Source organism: Labeo rohita, unplaced genomic scaffold (assembly GCF_022985175.1).
Source record: "Labeo rohita strain BAU-BD-2019 unplaced genomic scaffold, IGBB_LRoh.1.0 scaffold_79, whole genome shotgun sequence".
Classification (NCBI taxonomy): Eukaryota; Metazoa; Chordata; class Actinopteri; order Cypriniformes; family Cyprinidae; genus Labeo; species Labeo rohita.
Window position 1 is genome coordinate 614,554 of NW_026129733.1, and position 12,620 is coordinate 627,173.

Below are 12,620 nucleotides of genomic sequence, written 5' to 3' on the forward strand. Positions count from 1 at the left end.
GCTCTGGAGCAGACTTGTGATCAGACGGGAGCTCTGGAGCAGGCTTGTGATCAGACGGGAGCTCTGGGGCAGGCTTGTGATCAGGCGGGAGCTCTTGAGCAGGCTTGTGATCAGACGTAACCTCAGGAGCTGACTCGGGAACAGACGTGACCTCAGGAGCTGAGTGTGCAGCCCACACACACCAAAAGGCAACTGCCATTAAGGGAAGAGCAGCGGCGGGTGGTAGGACCTCTTTAATGGTGGTTTTAGAAGATGTTAATGCCACTGGGATGTTTGCAGCACTCACTGACACTAGTGGTGGGTCCAGCACGCTGGCCATCATGACAGGCCGTGACCCTGGGATGTCAGACGAGACATGGCGTGGTTCTGGGCAGTCAAACGAAACATGGCGAGGCTCTGAGCCGTTAGGCAGGACGTGACTTGACTCTGGGCCGTTAGGCGGGACGTGACTGGACTCTGGGCCGTCAGGCGTGATGTGACTGGACTCTGGGCCGTCAGGCGGGACGTGAGCTGTGGTTTGACTTGGTTCTTGGAGATTGGCTGTAACTTGACTCGATTCGTGAAGAACAGTAGTGAACTGCTTTGACTCATGGAGACCAGCGGTGACTTGACTTGGCTCATGGAGATCAGCAGTGACTTGAACTGGCTTGAGAAGATCATTGACTTCACTTGACTCAGGAACCACGGCTGTTACCTTGCTTGACTCAGAAACCATGGCTATGACGTTGCTTGACACAGGAACGACCGCCTTGACGTTGCTTGACGCAGGAACGACCGCTTTGACATTACTGGACTTGGAAGCTTGACTGGACTTGGCGGCTTGACTGGACTTGGCGGCGTGGCTGGACTTGGAGGCGTGGCTGGGCTTCAGCTGTAGCCTGACTTGACTCTGGAATAACAGCAGCAGCTTGACTTGGCTCATGAGGATCTGCTATAACCTGGCTTGACTCATGGAGATCCTCTGTACCGGGACTTGACTTGTGAACAACATGGCTTGGCTCAAGAGGGACAGCTGTAGCGTGACTTGACTCGTGGGGAACAACTGTGACTTGGCTTGACTCGTGGGGAACAGCCGTCGCGACATGGAGCGCCACTTTAGCTGCCCATACCGTCATTAGGGGGGAGTCCAGCACGTGGGCCATCATGACCACAGGTTCTGGAATGGCGGCCATCTTGTGGAGTGGCTTGGAGACGGTGGCCATCTTGTGCAGTGGCTCTGGTGTGGCAGCCATCTTGTGCAGTGGCTCTGGCGTGGCAGCCATCTTAGGCAGTGGCTTTGGCGTGGCAGCCATCTTGGGCAGTGGCTCTGGCGTGGCAGCCATCTTGGGCAGTGGCTCTGGCGTGGCAGCCATCTTGACTGTACTTGGCTCAGGAAAGATGGCTGTAACTTGACTTGAGATAGGAGCGATAGCTCTGACTTGACTTGACACAGGAAACACAGCAGCAACTTGACTTGACTTGGGAACTTGACTTAACTCAGGACGTTCAGCTGCAACTTGACTTGACTTGGAAACTTGACTTGACTCAGGAAACACAGTTGCAACTTGACTTGACTTGGAAACTTGACTCGACTCAGGAAACACAGCTGCAACATGACCTGACTTGGAAACTTGACTTGACTCAGGAAACACAGCAGCAACTTGACTTGGCTTGGAAACTTGACTTGACTCAGGAAATGCAGCTGCAACTTTATATGGCTCTGGTATGGCAGCTGTGACGTGACGGAGCACTGTTTCCGCCACCATCTTGTGAACGGACTCCGCCGTCGCCGCCATCTTGTGAGCGTGCGCCGGTGCTGCCGCCATCTTGTGAACGGGCACCGCAGTCGCCGCCATTTTGTGAACGGGCACCGCTGTCACGGCCATTGCTTGAGCGCGCTCCTGCACGGCCGCCATTTCACGAGCGATCCAGGCGGCAAACGTGTTTGTGGGATCGTGCTCCAGCATGACCGCCAATCTGCGGGTGGGACGTGCGGTCGCCATTACCGCGTTGTCGCGTTCCCTCTGCACGACCCCCACGGTGCACGGCGAACCCACACACAACAGGGCAAAGTTCAAAAAAGCCTCCAGTGACGAGCGCGGGCCCTCGCGTCTCAGTCGTGCACGGAGGGGCTGGTTCACGCCGTCACAAAAAATCTCAATTATTATACAGTCCGGGAGAGTGGAATGGTTAGCAATTGAAATAAACTCACGGGTGTACTGTTCGTCCACGTGTGTGAGTGTTATATGAGTCAGAGCGCGTTCACTCTATAGATCTTCCATTAAAAAAAAAACAAAAAAAAACGAGTGAAACATTTTTTCTAGTGTTCTACACATGAAATATGAATGCAAATAGACATATGATTGTTATATTATAAATATGATACATTTTTTATGTGTTTTTGTATGCAGCTCATAGTATTTTTATAACAATAAAGGATGTTTTTGACAATAAGTAGTGTGGCGTCATTAAACATACAAAGAGTGCATGTCTGCCTATTATACGGGTATATAAGATGGCGGCGTGCATCCGCTCATTCAGATTTTTGCTTTGGAGCTGATTGCTTTAAGCTCTCTCTTATTCTAAGCAAGAAAATTAGAAGAATTTTGTTTGCTGTGGAAGATTCTCAGCTGCGAGAGATTTGAGTGCACGCTGTGCCATGGTCCTTCCCTGGGCAACCAGCCTAAAAGAGCAAATTTTCCTCGAGAGTGTGTCTTGCAAGATGACTCTCTGGCCACGTGCTTCTGGATGCGGTAGCTTCCTGACTCCCGATGACGGTCATGATCGTGGATGGTTAATGCCTACACTGTGAGCGCATGTCCATGGCTATGCTTAGGTCAAGACTCTCCTTTGCGATGAGGATCCCCTCATCTGCTACGCTCATCCCCAGCTCTTCAAGCCAAAAAGACTCCGCGGCTGTACTGGTTTGTAACAAGGGGGACCTGAGGAGAGCAATTCGGAATGTTCCATTGGGTCAGCCCCCACGGAAATCCGACTCCTCCATCCACAGCCCCATGAAGATGCCGGATGATGGTGCCGGCTCATCCTGTGGTGGCCCAGCATCTCCTTTGGTGCTCCCAAGAAGGACAGGATGTTTTGCTGCAGCAAATGAGGTGCTTAAGCTTGATGATGCTGACGATTCCGCTGAGCAGCCCCCCTCTGCGGCTCCTGTCCAGTCAGAGTCTGATGCCAAACTGGCAGCCATGCTTCTCCGGGCAGCCAAGAGCATCGGGGACCAAAGCCTTTGTCTCCCCGCTCCTTAGGGCCCCATTAAATCCACCTGCAAGACTGCAAAACGACCCTGAGACGGGCATACTGGAGATTGCTCTTCAGGAACTCCAACATCTGCGCCCCCACCCCTGGGGGTGGGCCGAGGGTTGTACTTTCGGTGCTAAAACCCACCTATTCACAAATAGAGCAATTTCCTCTATCTCTGGGTCTTTCCACAGTATCGGGAGGAGAAGGTAAGTGCTGCCCCTGGCAGCTTGACTCTACCTCAGGATGCCTCGCGTCCCAGGTTGAGTCACCTTCCCACCCTTGGCTGCCCCACTACGTCAGTGACTGCTCTGTTGATCCCACTTGCACACAGGCTGGGGGTCTCGTAAGCACTTCCCAGCCCGTCTCGTTGGTTGATCCAGATGGTACGACTCGGCTATGTGATTCAATTTGCCAGGTGTCCGCCCAGGTTCAGGGGCATCCTTTTTATATCTGTCCATTCGGACACAGATGCCTCTGTTCTGTGTGCAAAGATTGCGGTTCTCTTGGCGAAGGACGCAACTGAGCCTGTCGGTTTGCCTTCAAGGGTCGGGCATATCAGTACAAAGTCGTCCCCATTGGTCTGGCCCTTTCTCCCCGCATCTTTACTAAACTCGCAGAGGGTGCCCTGGCCCGCGACAACTTCCCCAGGCCGTGGTAGATACTATCACTTATCACTCTACGAGGCAGCCCTACGCTCTGCAGTGGGGTCTGTTCATTGAATGGTGTCCTTCTCGTTGAGAGGACCCTCAGAGATGCTCGGTCATTGTGGTGCTTTCCTTCCTGGCAGAAAAGTTGGAGCAGAGGCTGTCCCCCTCCACTTTAAAGGTGAACGTCACGGCTATCGTGGCTTACAATGATGCAGTGGACGGCTCGTCCTTAGGAAAGCATCACCTGATCGTCAGGTTCCTGAGAGGTGTGAGGAGGTTAAATCTACCTCATCTGTGCCTCATTCCCTCTTGGGATCTCTCTGTGGTCCTTTCAGGCCTTCGGAGTGATCCCTTTGAGCCACTTGACTCAATTGAGCTAAAATACCCATCACTTAAGACCTCACTCCTGATTGTACTCACTTTGAATCAAGAGGATGGGGGACCTGCATGCATTCTCAGTTAACGATTCTCACGTGACCTTGAGGCCCCTGGCCTGGTTACGTGCCCAAGATTCCCACCACTCCTTTTCAAAATCACGTGGTGAACCTGCAGATGCTGCCCCCGGAGGAGGCAGACCCGGCCTTAGCGTTGCTGTGTCCCGTTCACGCTTTGAACATTTAAATGGAACGCACTCAGAGCTTCCGACAAAGCTCTTTGTCTGCTTTGGTCAGCAGAAGGGGAATGCTGTCTCCAAACAGAGGTTGGCCCATTGGGTGATAGATGCCATCACCTTGGCGTATCAGTGCCAAGGTGAGCCGTGCCCCCTGGGAGTTAGAGCTCACTCCAACTCCCAAGTGTTGGCGCACGGCGCCTCTCTTGCAGACACCTTTGCGAGATTCTGCAACCTCCGTGTAGAGCCTGTATCCTCCCGTGTGCTGGGTAACATCAGGTAATTTGTGGGAGGACAGCTCCGTAACGTCGAATGAACGTAATGTCGTAACACTCGTTCCCTGAAGGAGGGAATGGAGATGTTACATCCCTCAATGCTCAATTGGCCACAAATTTGCGCCAATGCCTCCAGAGGTGTCAGTTTATGCTGTAGAACCTCCCAAGGGAGCAGTGTCCTCCTATAAACTCTCTGCCTGTCCCTTCTTTCTGCTCTGCTGTACTGGTCGCCATCTCCACCCTAGCTCCCTGCTCTGCCTGCCCCGCCATGGCTTCCTGCTCTGCCTGCTCCGCCATAGCTCCAGGCTCCTCAGAATCTAACATGGTGGACTTCTGCTCCAGTGTTTCACTGTCTGCCACTGTTCCACGGCCCAGGTCCTCCAGGGTTCCACTGTCTGCCACTGCTCCACGGCCCAAAAAAAAAATGGGGGAAAAAGAGCAAAAGAAAAAATCTTTTTCGGATAAGCATCGAATCAACACACCAAAGCAGTCAATACAGCACAGTCAAGAATAACTTAAAGAGGCTGCCGGCATTTACTAAACTGTGGACGAATCTGGCGATGTTTCCCATTTAAAGTGTCAGCTGATGGCCTTTCATTTTTAACCAGAAATGTGCACACTGCTTTCCAGATTTCCCGTGTCTTTTTCCTGTGTCAACTGAAATGTATCCGTTTTGATTCGTTGTTACTAAAGGTGAAACACTTGATGGCAATGAAATTAGGCTACTGGCTGATATGTCCCAGTAGAGCCCTGCATTTCACCCCAAGCCCGACGGGCCTCGACTTTTTTTACGCCCCTACAGCCGGGCTTCGTGCTAATTTTCACATCATAGTTCAGACGCGGGCCGGGCTTCGGGGCTGTTTTAGGCTTCTCCTTATTTTTGTATATTTTAGACATCCACCAAATATGGTGATGAGAAAAAAAAAATGCTTTCACTTTCAAGACTTGGAAGGATTTAGCAGCAGCGAGCGCGTCTTCAGCGCAGCTGAAAAAGTTCCACGTTCAAGCACATGAATATCCTAAAGCTTGCCACAAAGCACTGGCAAAAGTTATTACCATGAATGTGTTGGGGGGGAAATGGTAAGGAGATTTTTGAATTAATTATTAATAAACTAGTGTTTTCTGAGTCAGTGTCACATGGATGGAGTTGCCAATCCTGACTCGCCATCTCTTTGGATGCGCCTTTAGAGAGAAATGCATCTTTACAGACTACATAATGAAAAAGTTTTTGTTTTCGATTTGCTTTATTTCGTGAAGTTAGAATTTAAAGCTTTCTATAGATATACGTATCACGTCTGTGAGGTATGTATTCGCTGAGTTTCGGTACCCTCCATATCCTGCAAAGCGGCTTTAGCTTCCACTCTTCGCACAAATGATTGGATATGCAAGTAATAGCACACATTTATCTAGCTTTAACGTTTAAACTAACATTGTTTTATACTTGAACTGTTTTATATCTACAGATTTTATTTTAGGCAAGTTGTGATGATTTGAGAAGGCAAAATTGATCAAACAGACTATGATCAGTCTTCCACTGGCTGCTTTGTCATTACTTTAAAAAAACAAAAAGTTATATCGGAAAAAATGTTTCTAAACATTTTTTCTAAATTATCTTGATAAAAAAGACATATAATCACTTTGTCATTGCATACAAAACTGAACTATTTTAATAGCTGAAACAGTAATATAAGCCGTTTTGGGAGAAGTGGGGAAAAAGATGGGCTCGGGTAGGGGTCGGGTCAGGGTCGAGTTGGACTTGGGCCAAGAATAGTTTGCCAGATCTTCACTTCCTTTTGCTTTTGTTTGAGGGTATTTAGCACTGTCTAGTACCTCCGTACAACCGGACCTTGGCATGGCTAACTACTCCAATTGCAGCGTGGCTGACAACGGGGATGACTAACCATCTGGGGGGGCAACTGCCCACTGAATTTATTTAATACACAAGTTTCACAATTTGAGTTGGACTACTGAAATAAATGACCTTTTCCAAGACATTCTAATTTATTGAGAAGGACCTGTAGATCTTAGTGTTTTAAGATTTAGATTGTGTAGATCATGTAATCTATATCATTTTTGGCTTTCTCTGCTCTGGCATTAGGCAAAACCAGAAGTCTATGCACAAACTAACTAGACAGGAAATCCAACATAGCCATCACTGAGTGTTACACTGTAAAATCTAATTAGTCGGGCTTACTTAAAAAAAGCACGCAAACCGATTGCCTTAAAAAAACTAAGTAAAGTGAAATAAGAATAGTATGTTGTACTGACAAATGCTTAGTTAGTATAGTTTACTTACACGAGAGCTCTAGTAACTTAAAAAGAACTGTAGGGGGTACTTGATCCTTTACTTTAGGCTTACACTTGACTTAGTATAGCTACTCACTGACTCCCAGAGTGCATTGCGGCATGAATAAATTATGCAATTGGTTTGTTTTACTGTTGTTGTTTTTATTTGCTGATTTTATTTACTGACTTGTGTCAGCAGTAACACAACAAAAAGAGAAAATAAAATAATATAATGGTTATTGTCACAATTAATAAAAATAAATAAAATTGGATTGTTACCATCGTTGTGATTCACGTGCTGAATGTTGAAGTTTGTGACTTGAGCACATTACCACAAATATTAAAGGACTGTCTCAACCCAATGAAGTTTGTCAAGGTGTTTATGAAGAACAATAAAGTTGTAAAAGATACAAGATACAAAAAATACATTAGCTAAAGAATTGAAAGATTCAGCTAATTGAAATATCAGAATTAGAAGGTTACCTTCTAAAAGCAACCTACTCATTACTTTTCTTCCCTTGAAATCAAAAATGATGACTTCATGTTGCATTGCTGCATCAATTAAAAGGAAATTATAATAAGAAAAGCAAAGTTCCAAGTGCCCAACCAAACGGAACATTAATCACTATAATGGTAAGTAAAAAAAAAAAAAAAATAATAAAAAAATACATAAAATAAGACACACCAACAACATTTTACGAAAATCAACATCAATTTATGAAGTCAGCTTATGTGATGTTCTCTCAAATATATAGTTGTATTGAAACAACATTTACGATGACTTTGGGAAATGAGTGAAGGTAACTAGTGAAAAATAACTGCAGATTAACAATTGCCACTTCAAAAAAATATCTTTTCTTCTTCTTCTGTTGTTATTTTGCAAATTAGCAACATATTAGTGCACTGCTGCCTCTCACTGGTTTATTAATGTCATTGATTCCTTTGTGGTTACCTTGAATATTTTAAGTAAGCGTCACTCAAAGTAGTAAGTAAACTGTTTTACTCGCTTGAAAGTAGCTGTAACTTAATAAAACCTAGTAAGTATAGCAACTAAGTAAAGATAACTAATTATATCTAAGTAAGGTAAACTATTGGATTTTACAGTGTAGTTTGGGCCCCTTCTAAAAAAATTGTCAGGTTTGCTTGTGTATTTCCAGAGAGATGTGGATTTCTTTTGGAGATCTGAACATAAAGGCATGAACAGTTAATAGTTTTTAAAGGTAGCTACCTGAGGCACTTTGGTGTTGACATTATTTCTAATTATTTCTTTACCAGAAAACAATTTATGTGGCCCTCCAGATGAATGTCGCTACCTTCAGCCTTTAAACAAAGCACTGAACAACAGCAATTTAGTGTATTTATATGACAAACTTTAACATGCACAGACAGACTAGAAAAACATAAAACAAGAAGTCCAGGATTAATTTAACCACGGTTGAGTACATAAAAAATACATTTTTATACACAGCTCAAATGGAAAAGAGAAAATATTCCAGTGCTGTGATCTAATCACCCAATGACCTCATATTTGTGTGTGTGTGTGGGTGTATGTGTGCGTGTGTTTGTGTTGGTGTATGACTGTGTGATCACTTCAGGAAAACAGGGAACAGTGGTGTGGGAGATGTCTGAAACCATTTCAGTTTGTTACCACAAAGCATATTGGAGTGTAAAGGTTTTTTTTCTTTTTGTTGTTTGTTTGTGTGTTTGTTTAGTTTTTTTTTTTTTTTCTCTCTCTCTTTTACTGGTATGAGCTTATTTTCAATGTGTCTCATGGAGAGAACTGCAATAAATACCATTATTATAGCTATATATATCAAAATGCTGATACACTGAATTGTTGTGCTGAAAGTCCAGCCAAGGTAGGTTCCTGTCCGATTTAAGATTCCTGTATACTTAAGATGCAAAGCTATAATGTTACAACAAAACTACATTTATGCATACCTTCAGAAAAATAGGTTCAGTTTCCTTACTGTAAAAAGCATTTTCTGCATTACACCATATTTTCAGAAACAGAATTAGAAATCACTGTCCTAAATAATTATGCTCTAAACACAGTTTAGTAAATTGGAGATAGCGTATACAAATAAAATAAGTTTTTAGCAGGTATTGTTCCTAGTGAATTTTCTACATTGAGTTTTACAGCATTGCACTTTAGTATAGCAGTTGGATATTCCACAGACCTGAATGATTTAGCAGCCATGGGACAAGAAACTCCACAGGGTCTTGGCAGGGCTCTCACTCCGAGTAACCTAGCTCTATATGCTTTCACCCACACATAAAGAAAACCACAGTCCAATAGGAATGTATTTTGTTCCCTAAATAGCCTGTGCTTGAGGGATGTTTTGTGGAACTCTGTAAATTCTTTAGATTTTTTTCAGATGTCTGCACATGAGGTAAGGCATAACCTTTAATTGAACTAATGCTTGTTTTAAAAATGTGACTTGAGGATGTTAATGTGAAGGGTAAGAGTTGCATGGAAATTACTTTTTTTTCTTTGTCTGTTCTTTGCCAAAGGGTGGTGAATATAGGAATGTCAATGATCTATCTCTTTCTCTATGCCAGAAACAGTCTTAACATATATCTAATCTGGGGGTCTGTAAGATTAAGAGAGAAATATCCCTTGAATTGGTATTATGAAGTTTATGTTTTCAGTTAACATTTGTTATTTACTCATTTTAAATTTAATTCGATTTCTAGACTTGAATCCACATACAAGGCAAAAACAATAAATTCTACCCATTTTACTTCTAAACATAATTGCGTCTTAATCTCTTTAAAAATGTTTTCACATTTTACAGTCCCTTATCTTAGAAGGAGGCATTTTCTTTTTTTCTTTTCTTTCTTTCTTTTTCTTTTTCTTCTCTTTTTCTTTTTTTCTTTTCTTTTCTTTTTTTTTTTTAAGAACATCACAAAAAAACATTATGATTAATTACTGTAATGTGAAACAAATAAAGACTGGTACAGTTCTTATACCTCAGAAGCATTTGTTACAAAGAGAGAAAGAGAGAGAGGGAAAAGTGTGCAGGAAGAGTTCAGTTGACACTGACTCTCAGACAACAAAGGAGTCTGACTCTTGTTGAAATCAAATAAATCAGACCTACCATATGGCCAGGCTGTCCCCTGAGCTGACAGGAGGAAGATGATGAATAGGGTAATGCAGGGTACAGATATGTGATTTGAGAAGAGAATGTGGCATGCTCGCTGGCTGCGCCCCTTCAGCTCTACAGATAAACACATGCTGCAGTCCTAAGTTCTGTTTACTCTCTGAGCTCAGCTGCTTTGACATCACCTCTTCTTTTTACTTCCCTCCCTCCTGACTCACATTTTCCCTCTCCCTCTCCCTCCCCCCTCCCTCTGCATACTCCCTTCAGTTTCTCTCTGTTCCAAACTTCTTGCATTCTTTACACATTCAGCACCCTATCCTTCTCTCTTTAAATTTACTGTACTCAAAAGAGAAAGTCACTGTTTCTTGTATCACTCTTTCTTCCTTTCTTCCTCTACTTATCTCCCCTCCCTTGGTTTCAGGTTTCAGAATCCAGCATGTAAGAGCCTCCACTAATCAACAGCTCCGTTGTTAGAACACCCCCAGTCTTTCAGAATAAAAGTGTAGGTGCATTCTCACACACACACACAAAGTAGTTTAGATGTGTTCACTGAAAAAAAAGGTTGTTTTTATGACAAAAATAACTAATCAAGAAAATGTAAGCATTCTATTCTATTCTATTCTATTCTATTCTATTCTATTCTATTCAGACTGACAAAGCCTGACTTCTGACCATTAGCATAAGGTCTGATCCAGTTTGCAACTTAAATTTCCTAAAACTGCCCAAAGTATACTTTCTATGCAAATGCTCAGTGACTGATATGACGGTACTATGTGTTGTCGCAACCAAAAAAAACAACAAAAAAAAAAAAAACAAACAGATGAATTATTAACAGGCAATAATTACTTTTCTAGCTATTATGATGAATATGTTTTTGTCTAATAATAATGATTGTTACAGACTGACTGTGATCTATGACTTTTATTCTGAAAGGATTGCTGAATGCATGTGCACACAGTTTCACCATTACTCTCTCTCTCTCTCTCTCTCTCTCTTGTTGTTGTTGTTTAGTTCTCATTGTTTTGTAGATTTAATTTTCTATTTTCATTTTTCTAAGTATTTAATGTTCTGTTGTACTGTTTAACCTCAAAAGAAGGAACACCAGTTCCTTTACAAATGTTGCCAGATTCATCTATGTAACTAAACATTTATATATTTACTCAACACTGTACTTGGATTGTAACATTATGTTCTATTTCCAGTGACATTACATGGGAAAATCAAGAACAAGGTTTCTCATTAATTTTGTCTGAAATGTTTATGAATCACTTTTTGTTCAATAACTGAATGTTGCATGCACTTACGATTTGTGTTTAGTTATCATTCATCTCCACATGATATTTTCCTGAAGTAGGAGGACTCTACACAGTAATGGACTGGTAATCTGGCATACCAGGCCATTTTCCTGGTGGGTCGACGTACCTTTGGGCCGGTACATTTGTGCATCAGAAAGCACTATATAGACGGAGTGATAAGTGATCTTACTTTGCCTATGTGAATATCGCTTCACCTCTCTTCCACCTTCAGTATCTCAAAGACCAAATTGAAACGGTGGTGCTGAAAAGCTCAGGGAAAAGTAGCTTAAAAATTTGGAGGCAGATGCCGCAAAATGTGCCTCATCGTCGGCAATTCCATACACAGGAGCATTATCAAGAATGCTGCAGGCCAAAGAGTGATGCAGGCCAAAGTGACAGGCAGGAGGAGGAGGAGGAGGAGGAGGAGAAGAGATTTTCATCAGTAAGGAGCTGGATAACAGGGAATCTAACCTGTCCTAATGCATGTGTGAGCCATGAGTGTAGAATACGTAAGCACTTTTTAATAAAACTAAAATTCGTCCTTTGCGCTTTTTTGGCCTAGCGAAGTGTGTTCACAGAGGTTTCCAAGGGCCATGGGCCAGTGCGAATAAATCTAGATTTTAATATGACCTGACGTTTTGTATTTATCCAAAACAATGAGATGGGACAGGCTATTCACACACCATTTTTTATTTTGTGAGTTTGCAATATATTCAAATACTCAACTTTCAATATTAATGATACCAGTTATCACAGTGTTTAAAAAATCATAATTTATTAAGTTGTTCTCCACCTTCCTCTCTTATTCTTATAAAGGTTGCATTATTTGAGGAGGTCTTTGCTGTCCCTTAGTGTGAAGATTACTGGCAACATTTCCAATTATAGTAGTATAAATGTTGTACACAGTTTGTAATTTGAAATTACACTTTGACCTTTTAGCTTCTTCTCTTTGGCAGATATATATATATATATACTCACTCATCAGAATCCTCAGAAATCCGTGACATACTTTGACAGTTGTTGATAACATAAATGTGCAATCTTACACTATTAATATAAAAAAAACTGCATTTTCCACCCTTCTTTTTTATTTTACTTTTTTATCTGCTCAAGTGCTTTCCTTTTAAGAAATTTTAGACTACAATCCTTCTGAAGTATTATGGAAT

At 42.8% G+C, this 12,620-nt stretch overlaps 1 protein-coding gene across 1 annotated transcript in view; it reads right to left on the reverse strand.

Moving 5' to 3' along the window:
• The window catches only part of pamr1b (peptidase domain containing associated with muscle regeneration 1b), a 137,942-nt gene extending 127,563 nt beyond the window's left edge, over positions 1–10,379 (reverse strand). The window contains 1 exon segment of the mRNA XM_051104763.1: positions 10,157–10,379. Coding sequence (XP_050960720.1) covers positions 10,157–10,292 — 136 coding nt within the window. The 5' untranslated portion in view covers positions 10,293–10,379.
• Positions 10,380–12,620: the final 2,241 nt, after the last annotated feature.